This window comes from Triplophysa dalaica, chromosome 13, assembly GCF_015846415.1.
Source record: "Triplophysa dalaica isolate WHDGS20190420 chromosome 13, ASM1584641v1, whole genome shotgun sequence".
Taxonomy (NCBI): domain Eukaryota; kingdom Metazoa; phylum Chordata; class Actinopteri; order Cypriniformes; family Nemacheilidae; genus Triplophysa; species Triplophysa dalaica.
In genome coordinates, this window is record NC_079554.1 from 19,743,083 (window position 1) to 19,762,245 (window position 19,163).

At 39.5% G+C, this 19,163-nt stretch overlaps 1 protein-coding gene across 1 annotated transcript in view; it reads left to right on the forward strand.

Annotated features, from left to right (window-relative positions):
- The window catches only part of afdna (afadin, adherens junction formation factor a), an 88,507-nt gene that overhangs the window by 36,211 nt on the left and 33,133 nt on the right, over window positions 1–19,163 (forward strand). Inside the window, 15 exon segments of the mRNA XM_056764934.1 lie at window positions 1,433–1,628; window positions 3,090–3,202; window positions 5,102–5,262; window positions 6,003–6,163; window positions 7,387–7,544; window positions 9,409–9,502; window positions 9,768–9,905; window positions 11,189–11,230; window positions 12,248–12,342; window positions 12,425–12,678; window positions 15,561–15,630; window positions 15,713–15,819; window positions 17,116–17,171; window positions 17,742–17,947; window positions 19,060–19,080. Coding sequence (XP_056620912.1) covers window positions 1,433–1,628; window positions 3,090–3,202; window positions 5,102–5,262; window positions 6,003–6,163; window positions 7,387–7,544; window positions 9,409–9,502; window positions 9,768–9,905; window positions 11,189–11,230; window positions 12,248–12,342; window positions 12,425–12,678; window positions 15,561–15,630; window positions 15,713–15,819; window positions 17,116–17,171; window positions 17,742–17,947; window positions 19,060–19,080 — 1,872 coding nt within the window.

The following is a 19,163-nucleotide window of genomic DNA, read 5'->3' on the forward strand; positions in this document are numbered from 1 at the left end:
GAGATGAAAGACCGTATCCCGCCCCATAAGTGATTTATGAGCTCCACGGCACGGTCCAGAACCACAGACGCTATCCGTATGTGTCATGACAGACCTGGGATGAGTTTTCTCCAGAAGTGTGTAGACTTCCAAGGTCAAAGGTGTGATGGCAGGGCATAAACATTCAGCTGTATCGCTCGTATGTCATGGTTTCAACAGCAAACTGTCTTATAGAGCTTAAATTACATTCTTGTGCAAAGTTGTTCTTACCGAGTCATCTGTTTATGTGTCTGTTTGATATAGATATATTAAACTGCATGATTCCAGAATTGCAAAATCAATCTACTTCTATACAGCGATCGATTTTGTGTGTCTTATTTAAAGCCAATGAACCTTAAACCGTGTAGCTTTTGTCAATAAGCAATATTAAGGCAATTGAACTGCTTTCATGATTGAGGAATCATAGATAGTGCTTAATTTTCATGATTATATTTTATTGGGTTAAATGAATATTGGTATCTTAGGTCATATTGACATTAACAGTTAAAATCATAACTAATTTCTTTGTGATATATTGCTTTATTAGCTTACAATAGCGCAAGTCAAACTGGCTGAAGTTAGTGTACACACATAATGACATTAGAAGTGACAGGAAAAGCTCTTTTGTGTTTGAAGGAAACACATTTTGACTCTCCTGACACCCATTGTTCTTGTTGCTATGGCTTCAGCTCTCCATATGTTTATGGTCACACCTCTCGCACCCACACTCAAATTTCAGGATTTAAAAGGATTGAGAAATGTTTTGCCCTGTGTTTTGTGTGAAATTTTGGATTCTGCGGAATTTAATTTACATAAATTTAAATAAATGTCCCAGTTTTATTTTACACAGTTAAATTTAATGTGGAATGAGATAGCAACTTTAGATTTAGCTTTTGAAACAGCCTGCATTGTCATTTGTTAGGTTGTCTATTCGCTGTATTTTGTCATAGCAGTTTTTACTTTTATGTAAAGCAGCGTGTTACTGGGACACAAGCAGGCGTGTGGTCGGGTGTGTCCGGAAACAACAGCGGTCAAGTTATTTAGCATCAGAGTGACTTACGGTTTATCTGTATGAGGAGTATGAAACCCATTGACTATCATATTTCAGGGATTTGATCGCATAATATCAGTTAATGCTAATACACCTGCTTCTCTATTATATAAACACAAAGGGCTCTTTAAACATGTTAACAGTGTTATCCTAAGGCTGCTCTCCTCATGTCCCAGATACATCCAGCCCAGCCTGCTCAAATATCAACATCCGCTGCAGGTTACAATTTAAATGTTGCTATACAGAGAAGGGAAAGATGTAGTACAGATGTAGGGTAAAATTTACTTTTGGAAAGGGTTGAATGTAAATAAAAATGATGTAAAAGAGTTCAAATTTATAATTTTTGCTTTTTCATTCTTTAAGGACTTGGAGTTCCATGGCGTGATGCGCTTTTACTTCCAGGACCGAGTGGCGGGGAACTTTGCCACAAAGTGCATCCGAGTGTCAAGCACAGCCACCACACAGGATGTGATCGAGACGCTGGCGGAGAAGTTCAGGCCTGACATGAGGATGCTGTCTTCTCCCAAATATTCACTGTATGAGGTGCACGTCAGCGGCGGTGAGTATTGCTGTTTGCTGATAAAATAAAAAATATATAAAAAAAAAATATTTGACAGTAACTACAATATAGACCTCAGAAGGAATTTGTGTAAAACTTGTAAACATTTTTGCTCAAATGGGCAGATGCAAATATGCAATAGTTTATCTAACAATGGATTTATTTATAATTTACATTTATATGTTCTGTTTAATATGTTGTACACCAGTTTAGTTTTTTACCGCTGTCACCTTTGGCTGCTTCCCAGTGCCTTTAAAGGTGCTGAGTGTAATATTTAGTCTACTGACAGAAATGCATTATAATTAACATACGTTTTTTGTATAAAGACCTTACAAAATGAAGTTACGTTATGTTTTTATTACCTTAGAATGAGCTGTTTCTGTCTACATACACCGCGAGTCCTTTGAATTACTTTGAATTCGTCATGTTTTTTCTTCTGTAGCCCTAAACCAGGTGTCGGTAAACTTTTTTAACCAAAAAGCCAATTTTATAGTTTTGGTTAAAGAGTCATTGCAGAAACTATTAGTGTATATTTGTATGCATCTTTCATTAACTTCAATACTAATAACTTGATTTATGTCCACAGTCTCACTTATTGCCCATGTGGGAACAATTGATCTTTTCCTTCGATATGATAACATGTCCACAGACAACTCAAAAAGAGTGAAACAAACGAAACAATGCACAAATCTTGGGCTCCATAAAAGGATTTCCAATACTTATAAACAATTAAAATGTTTACTTCAATTAAATTTCATTACATCTAACATCGAACATCTTTAAAAAGTGCACGTTCCTATAGTAGTGATACTTATAAAATAGTGCACATGTGTCTCCTGACTTTGCATGAGGTTATACTTCTTGAAATGCTGCAAACCTATCGCTGAATGTCTGACGTGAGAGTACCACGAGAAAGTTTCGAAAGCACACAGAGCTCTGCTCTCGTGGCACTTTGATGTCACACGCCGAATCACTGATCAGTTTGCGCAACCTGTGCAACAACTCATGAAAGCGAACATAACTAGCGTCTTGCTAATAGCTTTTTAGTTCGGTTCGTATGTGGTCAAGACACTTAAATCCTGGCATTGAAACTGTTCTGTCAACCTTGACAGCTGTATGTATGGACTTTATATGGTTCATTTGCAAGTTAGACTGCTCACACGGAAGCACACGGACAAAGCGCGTTATGTAAATACGTAATCTCCTTCGGCAAAGACGCAAAACAACATGATTATCATCTTAGTCTGTGTCAGCCACTGTAGTGCTTTGAAAGCGAGGGGGGATGAAGGAAGTGCACCGTTGGTTGCAATTTGCAACCTCACCACTAGATGCCACTAAAATCTCTGTGTTGCTCCTTTTAGACATGATTTTTGCTTCTGACAACTATTGACAACATCAAGGTTGTCTCTTATGTTTATCGTCTTGTGACATTCTAACTGTTCAATTCTATATCTCTGACAGAAGAGAGGAAACTGGACCTGGACGAAAAACCGCTGGTCGTGCAGCTGAACTGGAACAAAGATGACCGAGAGGGACGATTCGTCCTCAAGAACGAGAACGACATCATGCCCAAGGTGAGTCAACATTGAATAGAGAAAACAAAAACAATCACATCTCCCACACTTTTTCATGTAGAAGATTAACTGTGTTCCGCTCTCTTCAGATGAAGCTGTAGTTTTATGAGGGTTCAGTGGGGGTTTCTGTGTTGCTTTCTGTTCAGACGTCTGGTCTTGGTTATGTTGGAAGAGTTTTTCTAGTCCCCAGCTGTTCAGACAGACCCTTTAACCAATTTCTATTAAAGCCGCTTCTTTCCAATACTTTGAAACGGACTCAGACATTTGAAGCTAACCACCCCCCGGAGTGCTAAGGATTGTGACTGCGACAGTAAACCAGGCACACGTGTTTTAAAGTTCATGGGGTTGCACACTTGCTATACTTTTAGCGTTCACATATAAAATAGGTTTTTGGTCTAATTAATTTTTGCTTTACATAGTAAGGGCTGCACGAACAAGTCAACCAGTCGATATTAACGCTCTGACTTGACATTTAAAGCTTGATGTGTGATTTTTTTTTTTTTTTTTTTTTTTGACACTGTACCTTTAAGAAGAGTCCGACTGTGATGAGAGCAGCATGCGGACGGATGTCATTTTCACACACTCCTGTTAATAATATATGTAATGTTATCTTGTCCTGCTTCCGGACGCTTCATTCACAATGTATCCTGTTTTCGTCTGCAACATTTATGATTCGTTCTGACGCTTCAAAAGTTGAAGCCTAACATTACATTGATTTCAGTGCGCTGTTCTTGTACACACAGATCTTTTAATATTATATGTTTGGACTTGTTCCCCATTTAATAAGACATGAAAGAAACGGGATAAATAAATATGTTTCTCATATTGGCTGCTGTGTCACTGAGCCGCTGCGTTTGCTGCTACAATAAAGCGTCTGTTACAATATGCTAATAAATATATTGACGTTTTTCTTATGTCATATGCCGTCACTATCAAACACATTTTTCTTTTAGTGCACATACCCCCTTTCAGTTGACTTGTTGTAAATGTCAGGGAAGTTTGGTCTGTATGCACGCTTCAGATCTGAAGTAATGTTTGGCTACTGTAGAGATCAGATCAAATCTTGTTGCAAAACATTTCCTAGCTCTTATTTTATTACTAAATTACATCACTGACTAGTCAACGTCATCGCGACTTTTATCACATAATGGTCGACATAAAACAATCTGAGGTCGTTCTAGCCCTATTACAGAGTTGGGATGTTATCGACTAGCTATCGAAGCCGCGTAAGTCTTACAACTCAATTCATTAAGATTTGTAAAGTCTCGATGATGCAAAATGATGCGATGTGCACTCAGGCCCATCCAAAGCTGTTTGAGTTACCTGTAGTTCAGGGTCCATTTCCCGTCATTCCAAACTCTCTCAGGACATACAAACACATCGACATCAGCAAACGCATCATTTCCTTCCTCAACTGGAGCAGATCGATTCTTTTTCGTTTTACCATGCGTAAAACGAAAATGTTTCTTTCCACTTCAGCAGCTCTCACACTTGTGCACATCGGGGCTCCCCAAAGAATTGTCGAAATCAGAGCGGAAAGTGTCTATGACTTCAGGAATGTGTGTGTTTGTGTGTGGAAGGTAGAAGTTTTAAACAAACTTTACTCTTCAGTGGCTCTCAGCTCAACCATGCAATGATGGAGTTAAAGCGCTCTTGTGCCATTCCAGTGCTGCTATCGAGTCCTTAAAGATGAGAGTCATTTGTTTGATTTAGAAATATGACCTTGTGCACTCATGACCTTTTGTACTCAAAGTCTCGTTTGAAATATACTGAATGATTTTTGATGATTATGATGAGTTTTGTGGAGGAAATTTGTCTCTGATCTGTGTGGGTCTTATCATAAGCTTCTTTTTTGCAGCGTTTTCAAAAACAAATTATTCTTTCCTCTATTTCCAACAGAGAACTCTGACGAACGGTCCTGAAAAAGAAAAAGACGGCGTGATCCAGAATTTCAAAAGAACCCTCTCTAAAAAGGAGAAGAAGAAAGAGAAGAAGAGAGAAAAGGAGGCCTTTTCCAGGATTCCTGACGGGGACGAACACGAGCTAAACCGGGAGGACGGGTGAGGATCTAAAGAGAGATATTCGAGCCGTCACGCCGTTATCTCCAGGGTGTTTTTCTCCTGAGGGACTCTCAGGAGAAAAGAAAATTACTTTCTTTGTAATTTTCAAATAGATGAAATTATCTTGATTACAAAGTGCACGAAAGTAAAAAATTAAAAAATTGTGGTAGCAATAAAAATTAAGTATTCTAAAACACATCTGTTCCATTTGTGTGTTCGTCCTCACCAGCTGTGACCACGGTGGTGCGTCAGGACATGTTTTTGTCGGTTTCACTGGCTCTATTTTTGTATTCACAGCTTTGCCAGTGTTTCATTGGCTGTGACTTTGTCCCTTTGTGCAGCTTTTAGCGAGGACTTAAAATGAATTGACATTCACACTTCAAAGTTCGAACGAGGTGTTACATTGTAACTCCATTTCATTTTTGTCCTAACCAACTAGGACATTTTGTCATTTAGTTTAGTATTTTTATGCCTGCAGTCTCCATCCCCAGTGGAACCTGATTGGTCTGATTTTTTGTATGTTGTGACATATCCGCATTCAATGAATACAGGAATTTTGGTAAATTCCCTAAATGTGACCAGTTGTGCTTCTTTATGATCAAGTTTAAAGATTTTTTTTACAGTGATGTGTTTGGTTAAACTCCACTATTGTGTTTTCGTGCTATTAAAGACATTATTTTATGTTATATTTATTTACTTATCTATCCATGTATTTTTTCCTCGTCATTTTCTCTCAACAGAGAGAACTCGCGGTTGGCTGCTGAGGTATATAAAGACATGCCGGAGACCAGCTTCACGCGCACCATCTCTAACCCTGAGGTGGTGATGAAGAGGAGACGGCAGCAGAAGCTTGAGAAGAGGATGCAGGAGTTTCGCAGCGCAGACGGTCGACCCGATTCAGGTGTGTGACTGCACACACAATGTTGAAAAAAGATCTTGAAGTGTGTAGTTAAGTTAAAATGTGTAGCGTTTCGCCAATTTATACTTACATTTTAATATATTATAATAGTTTTTCAGTTTGTTTTCCGTCAGTATATCAGTTAGGGACGTCACAATATACTGGTGTTGGAAATAACCGTGATAGCAAAATAACACTGTAATTAATTAATTGTCAACATAATAAGATCGTAAATAATTCTTAATTTGTTCAAAATTTTGCCTAAAGAGCAACAATGGTTACAAACTCTCTTTCAAAAATTCTCAAAAATCAGTCGTAAACAGTTTACCACAAGTGTTTCTTTTTTTTTCCATGTGTCTATGTTTGTTTTTCATTCTGGAGATGTAACCAGTGTCTGTGTTAGAACACCATGACCTGTAATTTCATAATAAGAGGTTTTACCTGAGGAAATTTAAAAGCTTAACCAGAGACTTTATACCGTCTTCCGACCTCAGACATGTCCACTGTGCTGGTCAAATCATCAGATCCTTCGCCAGAGAACCACCAACTTGTCTGAGAGCTAGTTCCAGACCTCGCCATAAAACTTTGTTTTGGAAGTGTTTAAAATAGGACAGGCACATATGTGACGATATTTTATGTTTACCAGGTTTATATAATCCGAATATTGACGCATGTCTGCTGTTTCATAACTCAACGTGACGCATAAAAACTCATTCGGTCTCAGCTTAGGCCTTGTCGGAGCAGTAATATGGTTATTTGAGAAACGGATGTAATGATGGTGCTTTGTGAGTTGCAGAAATGAGAATGCGATGTTAATATTTATTTGTTGGCACTCAACCAAGATTGTTTTTTGAGTGTCTGATGCTAATATAAAGAGAAAAGTCATTAATATGAGGAGTTGTGCCATTTAATGATGGTAAATTAGATGTTGGAGAAATGCTTTTGGGAAGAGAGATTTTAACAAACCCAAGCACGTAACTCCTGCACTGTTTGCACTACAGACATTAGCTATAAATCATCCGAACTGTTGAGGATGTTGTTTTAAACGATCACATTTTTTGTGGTTGAACAACGAAATCTCACACCTAGAGTGAATGAGACCAGAGCCAAAGCTAAGGACTATTTTGGACACCTCAGCGTCAAGTACATTTTGGAAAACTGCAAATTCCTGTTATGTGTTTGCAGTTTGTAAATATTTTGACATGTTTTCTCGCTTTCTCTTTAAGGGGGGACGATGAGGATCTACGCCGATAGTCTGAGACCCAACATTCCCTACAAAACCATCTTGCTCTCAACTACTGATGTGGCCGACTTTGCCGTGGGTGAAGCCCTGGAGAAATACGGTCTGGAGAAGGAGAACCCCAGAGATTACTGCATCGCACAGGTATGAATCAAACTCCAGCAGAACATCTCTGTTCCGTTCATACCTCCTTTCTCTTTGGACATTTTTGTGAATCCTTTAATTTCATGATAATTTACTCGCCCACATGTCATAAAAGTCGGGCCATGTGTTTATTTCTTCTGTCGAAACAAATTGAGGCTGTTAAGGAAAGCTTTCCAGGGTTCTGATCCATATAATGGACTTCTATGGGGGGGCTGTTGGTTAAGGTCAACGTGTGTGCATAGTATGTGAAGTCGAGGATGCGCTACATGGGGGCACTCCGAGGCAGTGCGAGCTGTGAATTTATTTTTAACCCTTATTCGGTCTTCATTTTGGGTGCAGACTTGTGGTAAAATAACATTTTGTAACAAAATCTTTATTTAAACATTACATTTACTCTGTTTATTAATGTTTTTACACCACATTTGTGTAGTTTTGGGAGGATTTATGATATTTTTTTACATTTATATAAATAAATATTTTTAAAATGGGTTTTTATACAATAGCTTTTATTGTAAAATTCACTTGATAAGACACCCACATTTCTAACATTCATTCATGGGGATAACATCGATAGCTCTACATGGTTAAGTGTAAGAATTTTGCCCATCTTTTGGAAAATGCAATTTTTTAAGCAACAAAAATTATCACTTTAGCCAGTATATTGCTGCAGTGCTCAACTATTTGCTCAGTGCTATTAGACCAACTGAAATCTATATTTTCACAAGATTCATATACAAATTTAATCTAAACATCAGTTACTAACTATAAGAGAACTGCGTGTCTGTGCTTAATTGTTTAGTCTCATCCTTTCATCCCTCTCTCTCTCTCTCTCTCTCTCTCTCTCTCTCTCATTTTCGAAGACTGCATAAGAGTTAAAAAGTATATCAGTTTCCTGGAAAATAACTAGTCGTTAGCTACACAACATCCTAATTCATCAGCTGTTGTCGTGTAGAGGCTTTTTGAAGCTGTACGAATTGACCTAACCAACAAACCCCCATTGAAGTCCATTATATAGATAAGAACGCTGGAAAGCTTTCCTTAAAAGCCTCAATATGTTTTTGGCAGAAGAAATAAACACACAGACAGCTTGAATGACATGAGGGTGAATTCATTATCATGACTTTTTTATTTTAAAGTGAACTACTCCTGTAAGGAGAATTGAATCCCAGAATGCATTGCACAAGTGAAAGACTTCATCCAAGGCACTGAAAAGAATTTCAAAGTTAGGGAACTTCGTTTGAAAGAAGCTGTCTGTGTGTGCCGTGTTCTGAATGCTCTGTGCTCTGTCTCCAGAGTTATTAAGCTGATTGAATGCCCCCGTCGTGTCCGGCGTTGTCCCTCCTCCGATCCCATCCGACATATTTCATCAGGCCGTCGCGCGATTTGTCTTTCCGATTAAAGCCGGCAGCTGACATCTGCTTCACCTTTTTGCTTTAAGATTAATTGAATTGTGCAGTTCCCCGGTGCCCCGCCTGCACGTTTACCACGGTACGGAAAAAGACGTTTATGGGGAATCGCAGAGGAGGATAGTAGGATGTGGCCGATCTAATCTCGGCTGTCAGCATAAGACAAAGGTTGCTCATAGAACAACGTCAACCTTGAGACGTCCGCACCGCGGGTCATCCGCTCGCTCTGCTGCTGTCGCGACCAATCACGTTGAGACTAGACTAGTGTTGGCACATGTCATCATCGAAACCTCTCGTATCAATCTGACTGCTTTTGATTACATGCACAACCAATCTTGACAATTTAACAAGTGTCTTTTATCCAAAATGTCTCTTAGACTTTATCGCTGTTCAACCGTGTGTGTGTGTAAAGGGGAACAGATGCTGATCTTGAAGTTTTGATGTTTACTTTTGCGCAGGTGATTCATGTGAATGATAAACCAGTGAAGGAGGCCATCCTGGACGACAACGATTGTCCTCTGCAGATCCTCAGAGACTGGACGAGCGATAAAGGTCTGACAACACACGGTTGTTCACTTTTGTGACAAGTGAAAGGTTGAATGATATGTTTCTCATGATCTTAAAAGAACAGTTCAACCTAAAATGAAACTTCTGTCATCATTTACTCACACTCACGTTGCTCCAGATCTGTATACGTTTTTTTGTTCTTCAGAAATGTTTGACTGGAAGTGTGCATATGCCAGAACCTCAAGTCACCAGCATATATCGCCCCCTCTTGGCTTTACTGTGTCATTACATCACATATATTTGCTTTCAGAAGCCCTCGTGTTCCAGCTGAAAAAGCGACCTCCAGACTACGTTCCCAGAAAAGGGCGTAAACCCGACAACAGGCCAGGACCACCACATGGATCCATTCCTCCAGAGAAACTTCCCTACCTGGTTGAGCTCAGTCCAGGTGACACACGCTAGAACATCTCACCATTAGAGCAAAAACAGAGCACTCTGTGTGCCATTGAATGGTAGGAAAGCTGATCTTTGATCAGTCATGCTGATCTCAGCCCATGTTTAGATCTGACCACTCTGAAGAACGGGACATGATTCACATTCGCGCTTGAGAGATTCTCAAGTTGGCCATCGAATGATGCAAAGTTCAGGATCTGTAGAGTTAGCTAGCAGGGTGTTTAGTATATAAGTCTTGAAATAAGTCGTTTTGATAAGTAGCTTCACATCATTTAGATTTAACCTCTGTCGAATGACCTCACTAATAATGCCTCTGTCTAACTGCCGCTTGCATACTGTACCTCTCCCTGCTTGCCCAACCATGAGCTACAACCCAACAACTAACCCTGGCACTGTTTGTTTATTTACCACTGCCTTATAACTCCAAAACTTGAGCAGAAACAGTCCCGCTGGTTTGAAATAAGACGTGTCTACACCAGAAACGGGCGACGATAGGTCACTGCACGACAGTTTGCAAAACATTGAGGTGATATGTAATCTCAGATTGATAGTAATTGTGAATTGGAAGAGGAACTTAATGACAATATTAAATACTGTGCGTCTCTTAAAGACATTTTATTTATTTGCTTCCAGTGTAAACAGTTTTATTTAAACTCAAGTGCATTAGCTTCATCAGTGTGGTGAACCACTTGTGTCTGGTGTAAATACGAAGGTTGTGGTTTTGAGTGTTGTGGACTTTTATTTTGGACTTTGGAAAATAAGTTTCTGGTGTGTGTGAGAGCTGACTGACCGACTACTTGCTTATGGTGCTTTTTCTCTCTCTCTTGCTGTGGTTGACACTTTGGCTACCTATCTCTCTCTCTCTCTCTCTCTCTCTCTCTCTCTCTCTCTCTCTATCTCTATCTCTCTCTCTCTCTCCCTCTCTCTCTACCTCTCTCTCTCTCTCCCCCTCATCTCCCTCTCTCTCTCTCCCCCTCATCTCCCTCTCTCTCTCTCCCCCTCATCTCCCTCTCTCTCTCCCTCTCTCTCTCCCCCTCATCTCTCTCTCTCTCTCTCTCTCTCTCTCTCTCTCTCTCTCTCCCTCCCATCTCCCTCTCTCTCTCTCTCTCTCCCTCTCATCTCTCTCTCCCTCTCATCTCTCTCTCCCTCTCTCTCTCTCTCTCTCTCCCTCTCTCTGCCTCTCTCTCTTTTCACTCTCTTGTGTGTTGTTGCCCTGTGTGGGTGTGTGTCGCGTCGTTCTGTCTGCTCCTGGTTCCTGTGCATGCGTTCCTGTCCTAGGGCGAGGAAGTCATTATGCCTACTACTACCGCCATCATGAAGGTAACACAAACCTACCTGCACTTACCACCCTCCTCCCCCAGCTCTGCCTCTCTTTCTTTATATCGCACACACACTGTGAAAGTGAACCACAAAACATTCAGCAAAATGACATTTGATCTATTTGGTGTGTAGTCATGCGTGTGGTCGGATGGTTTGGACTAGAGGACATTGTTGGATTTTCTGTTGGGGTGTATTGTTTTATAGCACATTGTTCCATGTGATAAAGAAAAGTTTTTTAAAGATAATATATACCAATTTGTCATAGCCTTACTTACCTTAATGTAAAAACAAAACAGATTTTACTATATAAAATACCTTATTATGGGAAAAGAAAGTTTTTACCAACAGTTTATACTATGCTTACACCACAGATGTCAACATTTGGTGGTTCAAATACCCATGTAAGGTCTCTCCTTTTATTTTTATTGCATTATTAGATAAGTGCCTATTTCAGGGTTGTCACATCCTTAACGTTACATATTCATAAATGGGCACATGAAAGTATCTATTAAAAGCCATCCCTTCTCCATTTGTTGGGTATAATTGCTTCAGGTTCGTGCAAATCTTTGTGCACAGACAGATATGTTTCTGATATTTAGAGTCTATCAACAAGGGTTTAGTAAAATATAAACAGATGGTTTGATATATTTGTAAAATACATTCTCTGAGCATTTTGTTGTCACGTCCATAACGCAAAATGTCACCTTTTATGTACTTGGTCAATAACTACTTTTTGTTTATTTTTAACCCAAAATCTTCAGGATACCAGCTTTCAGCTCCTATTTCAGCTTTTCAGTGTGCATTTTGCATTTGCTTAACTTCTAATTATCGGCCTACTAATCTAAGCTTTAAATTCCTCATCTAACCCTTTCCATCAACTATAACCCAGAATTGACTGAAAATACTTTCTGAGGCGTTTTTGTTATTTAAAAAAGTAAACACTTAGAGTTTGCAAACGATTGATAGAGAAATATGCAAGTGTGTGTTGTATCTCACTTCTTTGTGGCTGCCCTACAGATGGCTCAGACTCTAGGGACAAACCCAAACTCTACCGACTACAGCACAGCGTCACCGAGGTCGGCTCTGACCAAAGTGAAGATGGAAACATTCAAGTGAGGAAACGGCTCAAATGAAATCTTTTATTGAGCGCACAGAAACATCACTAAACAAATAAAAAATACTTTGCCTTTACAGTTGTTTGGGCCTGGCATCCTTCCTCACCACTGTGACCTTATGCATGAGGACGGGCTGGTTACCGTGACCCCGGTCAGTTTGGACGCAGAGACGTTCGTAGACGGACAGCGAATCTCAGACACTACGATTTTGCGCAGCGGTGTGACTGTTCAGTTCGGGGCCTTACACGTTTTCAAATTCGTAGACCCCAGCTACGACCAGAGCATGTCCAAGAGGGACCTGGGGCCCATGATGATGGGCAGAAACAAATCAGGGTAAGTCACGTTAACCAACGGGAGATGTGCAAAACTGAAATGAGTGTTTGAATTATTTTTGAATCAAATAGCACTAAACTGTATATTTGTTGCTTTAAAAATGGTTTTAAAGTTCAACATGCACCACCTTTGATGTGCCACTGTTGCTCATTAGATGTAATACATGTGTAGGGCCTATAGATGGCAGTATTTAGATGTTCGAGCATCTTTTGTGCAGCAGCATGTGTGCGTGCATGTCTTCCTATCGGTTTTTCATGTGTATCCATTAATCAGCTCACACACTGAACAACCGTGTTGCGAGATGCTCCGCTGCCATGGCAACAAGACCTCGGCAGGTTTGGCAGGCTTGCTAGCGGATGATTTGGAGAGCCGGGATCTTTAAACACAGTGTTCACTCTGAGAATTGTTGGGGCCGAGGTTGGAGGAGGGTGAAAAGAAGGTTATGTCAGCCACATGCGGAGAGAGACTATATAATCTGATCAGTGTGGAATGGAGAGGGGTGTGTCAATGCGTGTCAACAGAGAAACGCTTAAAGTGTGTTAGAGACAGGGCGGAGAGTTATGACGTTACCACAAACACACACACGCAAACTACACTAAACTACATATGGAACATGAAAGAGAGGAGTGAGGAAGTGTCCTGGTGAGTTGATCCAGCTTTCTTACATATTTCACGGACGCTCAAATGCGAACATTCAGAGAGCCATGAAGGTTTCTTGTGTTGTTAAAGAACAGATTTAGATTTGAGAATGAAAGATTTTTGTTGATATTTCGTTTTTTATGAGCTATGGGGATATACATCTGTCATTGAACACAGATGTATTGTATTGTATTGTAACAGTATTCACATATATGATGGTAGGACCCAGTCATATATTTAACACTGGGTTATATAGTTAATATCTTTAAGATTGTTTTGTAAGCAATATTATAATAAACAACATCAAGAATGTCTGTTCAAGGAAAATCTTTTTTGTACATAATATATGCCTCTGTACTGTGCATATGTATTTATAAACACAATCAGATACAAGTATACATATTTAGGAAATATTTACTTTGATTTTTTTATTTACCAATAATTGAAATTATATATAACTGATAATTCATTTTTATATTTGTCTAAAATATATGCAGGTATGTGTACGTTTTTATGAATACAAATACACAGACATATGTTATGTAAAGACAAATTTTTATTCTGGAAGGGATTATTCGTTTGACAGTCCTACAAAAAAAAATGTACACAAAATTGTGGTTTAAAAATTAACACTTATTTTTCATTTTATCATACAAAATTATTATCCATTGGCAAAGCTGTCTATATTTAGTATTTTACAGAAAAAGGAAACGCTTCTTTTGATTGTTAAGGCAAGCTTGAATATGTTCAATAATCCCAAAATGCTCAGACAGCATCCAGTGCTCTTTTGTTTAATATCTGTTTTGTGATGTCTGTGGTGTGTGTGTTTGTGCACATCCTGTATCAGAGCTTGTGAATGTACTTGATTCATCTCAGGTCAGGTTGTGTGTTCCTCATGTCTTGTGTGCTGTTCCACACTCTGATTAGATTCATTTTCTGTATTAATTTGATGTGCAAACATGTGGTCTTTCTGTGAGCGTGTTTGTGCCGGTAAGCGGACACGTGTTTAATCTGATGTCCTGATGTTTCGATGGATTACAGCAGGGCACATTCCCGTAAAGTGAGGTTTACAGATAGGAGAGATCAGACCGGGTCAGATGTTTAATATCTGATGCCCTGTAATATTTCTACAATACACAACCAGATCAAATCTAAGAATGTAAGCTTGATAAATCATGTTTATTCATCATGCAGATAAATCTGATGAAATGTTCTTTATAATCCTACAAAAATGTACATTTTTGTTGAAGGGTTCCTGTCCACCATTTGTTCCAAATGTAGAACATATAGAAAATCAATACTTTTATTACAGGGATGATATGCGACATTGTTTTAGCATTTTTTTTCTAAAGGCATAATTCACCCCTAAAAGTTTTTTTTTCATTCCAATAAAAAACTGAAGAATGTTTGTAGCCAAACAACATTTGCCGGTATTGACTCACATTATACACAGACAAAACAAAAAAAAGTTGGGGGTCTGTTTTGCTAAATTCACTGTAAATGTTTAACTTATTTTGCATGTGAAATGACAAGTCACCATAGGTTAAAGCTTTCAGGTAATCATACTTTTAATATGTAGATAAATATAGACGGTCAAGTTAAAAGGACAATTTTTTTTTTCAGCTCTTTTTGCATCTCCGCTATTATAACTGATCTGCAAAGGAAACTATGTTCTTAATGTCTTTTACGTTAGAGTCGAACTTGAAAAGAGAATAAAATCCTGTTTTTCTGTAATGTTTCTGTTACGGGGAAACATTTGCCACTTAAACAGCATCAGTTAATGTTGGGAAAGAAATGTATCGAGCTAGAGACAGATGTTTGACTTCTGTTCAACACAGTAGCAGTAAGCTGCCTTCTAATTTTATTACACAGTGTCTATACTTTCAGTTTGTTTTATTGTAAATTACTGTGCGGGTGTATATTTTTCCCCGTGCGATTCCTGCTCAGTCATTTAGCCTGACATGTCACGGATAAAACTGACCGACTGCGTCTCGTTTACGAGGTTGTGAACCGTTTTGTTTGTCTTTCCTTTCAGCTCATGTTTTATGCGGCCGTGTGTTTGAGAACTTGTGCATTTGGTTATATTGCGTGTCTGTGTGCGTGTCTGTCTGTTTGTCCAAGGATAATGTTTACTTCTGTGTCATTCGCTAAGATGATTGCTTTTTCCAATAGAGCTTCTGGTTGTAAATCCTGTTCGGTTTTTACCCACTCTTTATTGTTTCTCTTATCTTATTCGCCCAAAGAAGCGTCCAAGAGACAACCTTTGACCTTCACGGGGACATTCACAGTGGCTCTGCGATCCCTACAAGCAAGGTGTCGTATGTCTCTGGTTCTTTAGAAGTGTGCGTTTGTGTGTTTTTTTTTTCTGGTCTAACTGGTTATTTGTTGATTTCAGAGCTCTGGGAAGCTGGAGATGGAGCGTTCAGGAAACGGCAGCGAGAGAGGACTGGTGAAGCCCATGATCAGAGGAGAACAGCAGGACTTCAGCAGACACGATGGAAGGTGAGAACATAGCCCTGTATGTGTAGAGTAAGGCCATAGTTGGACCCATACGAAATTTACATCCAGTGAATAACTTTGCTGAAATTTAAGAATCATTTCAGCTGATAGTTGCAATGTGCAAATGTTAAAGTAAAATAATGTATTCGTGATTTTCCTGCACCTACATGGCTTTGGTTTCATCCGGCGAGCAAGAAGTTGCTGGCTGCAGTTCATCTAATGGCCACCGGCGGTGCTAATAACAAGGGTTTCTGAATTCTACATTTACTGTAGCCCCTTTAATAAAACTAAAACAATAAATATTCTGTAAAATACCTTGCAGTGGTGAACTGAGCTTAATAAAACCAGAAATATTTATTATAGCCGCAATCTATAAGTTTTGCCTCTCTATCGCCATCCCAGTTTGAAACATAAAACTGCAGGTTACTTACAGAATTTTCATTTATGTGGGTTGTCAAACTGTACTTCATTTTATTATGTACATGCACATTCATTTTTGTTTATTTTTAAAGGTGCTGTGTCTAATTTTTGGGAGGATCTATTGACATAAATGCAAAATAATACACATACCTATGTCTTCAGAAGTGCATAAAGACCTTACATAATGAGGCATTATGTTTTTATTCCCTTAGAAGGAGATATTTCTATCTACATACACCACGGGTCCCCTTACATGGAATTCGCCATTTTGTTTCTACAGTAGCCCCAAACTGCTCTATGGAGTGCATTTAGTAAATACATTATCTCCTTTGGCAAAGAAGCGAAAACGTGATGACATCTTTGTCCTGTGTCAGCCACCGTAGTGCTTCGAAAGGGTGGGGTGGAGTGTGCTGTTGGTTGCAATTCGAAACCTTACCGTTAGATGCTGCGAAATTTCATAAACTCGACCTTTAACCAAAATGATAAATTGCTTCAGATTCTTTTTTAATTTGCACTCATTTCAGATCTTTAATTAATGAAATTAGGTCAAAAATAAACGGGTTCAGTTTATACCTGATTTCACTGAGGTCCTCTCCGCGCATCTATGGGAGTCAGTGTATGGAGCAGGTCCTTATACAGTATGTAACCTAACCCGTCCCTTTCTATCCGAACCCGAGACATCCGAGACCTGCTTACCTGACTTCAGTCTTATCAATAATCCAGTGCTTATGAGAACTCACATTCACACACTACCGGCTCTGTCAGGATGTTTTATGGCGGGGTGGGTATGGACTCTCTGGAGCGGTGGGCTTCTGTAGACAGCGGTGTCAATCTGTCCTATATGAACTGGTTCATCGAGCGACGCTTCTTTCCCCGCAGGTCCCAGGATGGGCCCGAGCTGACGCTGCCGGCCGGCATAGAGTTCAGGGATAACTGTGAGTAGCACATTTGTCTGGTCCGTCTGATTTAATCATTATGACACAGAGACGAGCTGATCGATCCGTGCTGGTTTGAGGTCTGTTGGCTGCTAACTGGGTCGTGGTTCACGTGTCACGTCTCCTGCGTGGATGCACGTTGGATTTCTGTTAAAACCGTTTTGGAAGGCTTTCTCCTGTTTTGTTTACAGGCACAACAAGGACCTGTTTGAAGCCTGCATGTGTTTTTTTTTTTGGTGCATGTTATGAAGGAAAACACCCAGTTATTTATTTATAGTCACTGATGGTTTGCCAGCTCGTAGATCAATGCATGGAAAGTATTGATGACCTCAACCCTTTTATAAACCAACATGCATTTTCATTTAATGGGTTTTCCATGAAAAATCATTATGGCCATAGAAATAAAATACAATAAGGTTAAATTGATGTACTGTAGAACACAGAACGTTTTTATTTTGAAAGGGAAACTCTTATTTACAGATACAGCCAATTTTAAAATGCATTTAATATAAAAAGAATGTTCTTCCCATCTAAATCTGTCTCTACCTATCCCACAATCCTCTCCTGCAGCCGAGGATGCCTTCCTGTCCGCCATCATTAACTACACCAACAGTTCCACGGTGCATTTCAAACTCTCGCCCACCTACGTGCTGTACATGACGTGCCGCTACGTCATGTCCAGCCAATACCGGCCAGACATCAGCCCCTCGGAGCGCACGCACAAGGTCATCGCCATCATCAACAAGATGGTGAGCATGATGGAAGGAGTTATTCAGGTGGGTGTCGGCCATTCTTTGTAGTTTTGAAGTTAGCCCCTCCTACTGTCTTTTGATGCCTTTTTATTGGTTACAATAAGAGTTGTAACCAATCTGTGTAGCCTTAATGTACACATTCGTCGACACACTTTTGTAGTTGTAGCCTCAAATCTCATTTTGATTTCATCGATCCAGGTCACTGCCTCCGCAAACAATGCCTTAACTACTGCACTCCGTGTTCCCCTTGTGTTCATGTTTGTGTGTGTGTGTGTACCGTGTTTTACCTGAATCGTATACCATGTTTTCGCTGCAGCGCTTGGTTAAACGGCCTCTGACAGCTTTACAGTTCAGAAATGAGGTCCACATGCTCTTAGTTTATTTAGGTTTCTCATTTGGCCAATGTGGGATTTTTTTTTGAGGGGCCCACCCAGGTGTTCAAAGTTGGATTTTAAAGGCCAACAGCAAAGATTGAACACCTTTTCTATTAAGTTTTCAAGAGTTTAGATGGAGTTTGTTTCTAAGATTAGAATTTTAAAGAAAAAGTTCACCAAAAATCTAAATCTGTATTTGCTTGTTTTAAACCAGAATGATTTAACAAAAGCATTTATTTAGCTGATGTTCTTTTCATTGAAGAGGCAGTTCACCCACGAATCAAGATTCTGTCATTGTTACTCATCCTCCTGTCATTCATTACACGTATATGACTCTTTCTAATGTGAAACACAAAAGAAGATATTTTGAGAAATGTCTGTGTGGTTTTGTGTCCATACAGTTGATGTCAATGGGGATAGTACCACCGTTTTTAAAATATATATTTCTCAAACAGGTTTGGAATAACACAAGGGTGAGCAATTGATGAAAGAACTTTAATTTTTTGGGTGCACTGTCCCTTTAAATACACATCTGCTAATCTAAAATGTAGTTTGAAAGCTCCTCCCCCATATTTAAATGAGCAGCCCCTCCTACCGGTGTGTGATGATGTCATGATTTCTGTGTTAGTGTGAATCCTTGTAGGTGTTTTATGTGTTTACATGCCTGTGATATATGTCCATGCCATGGCTGTTGTTGACAGTCTCTCTCTTTGTCCTGTCGGATGTCTGTCCCTCCTCCCCCCACACCTATTTTCTCTACAGGAGATTGCTGAAGGTGATCAGGTAGGAGTTCACACTGCTAGGGAGGCGTCTCAATCTCTCTCTCTCTCCTCTCTTTACTTTCACACGTTCAGCTTGGCTCAGTC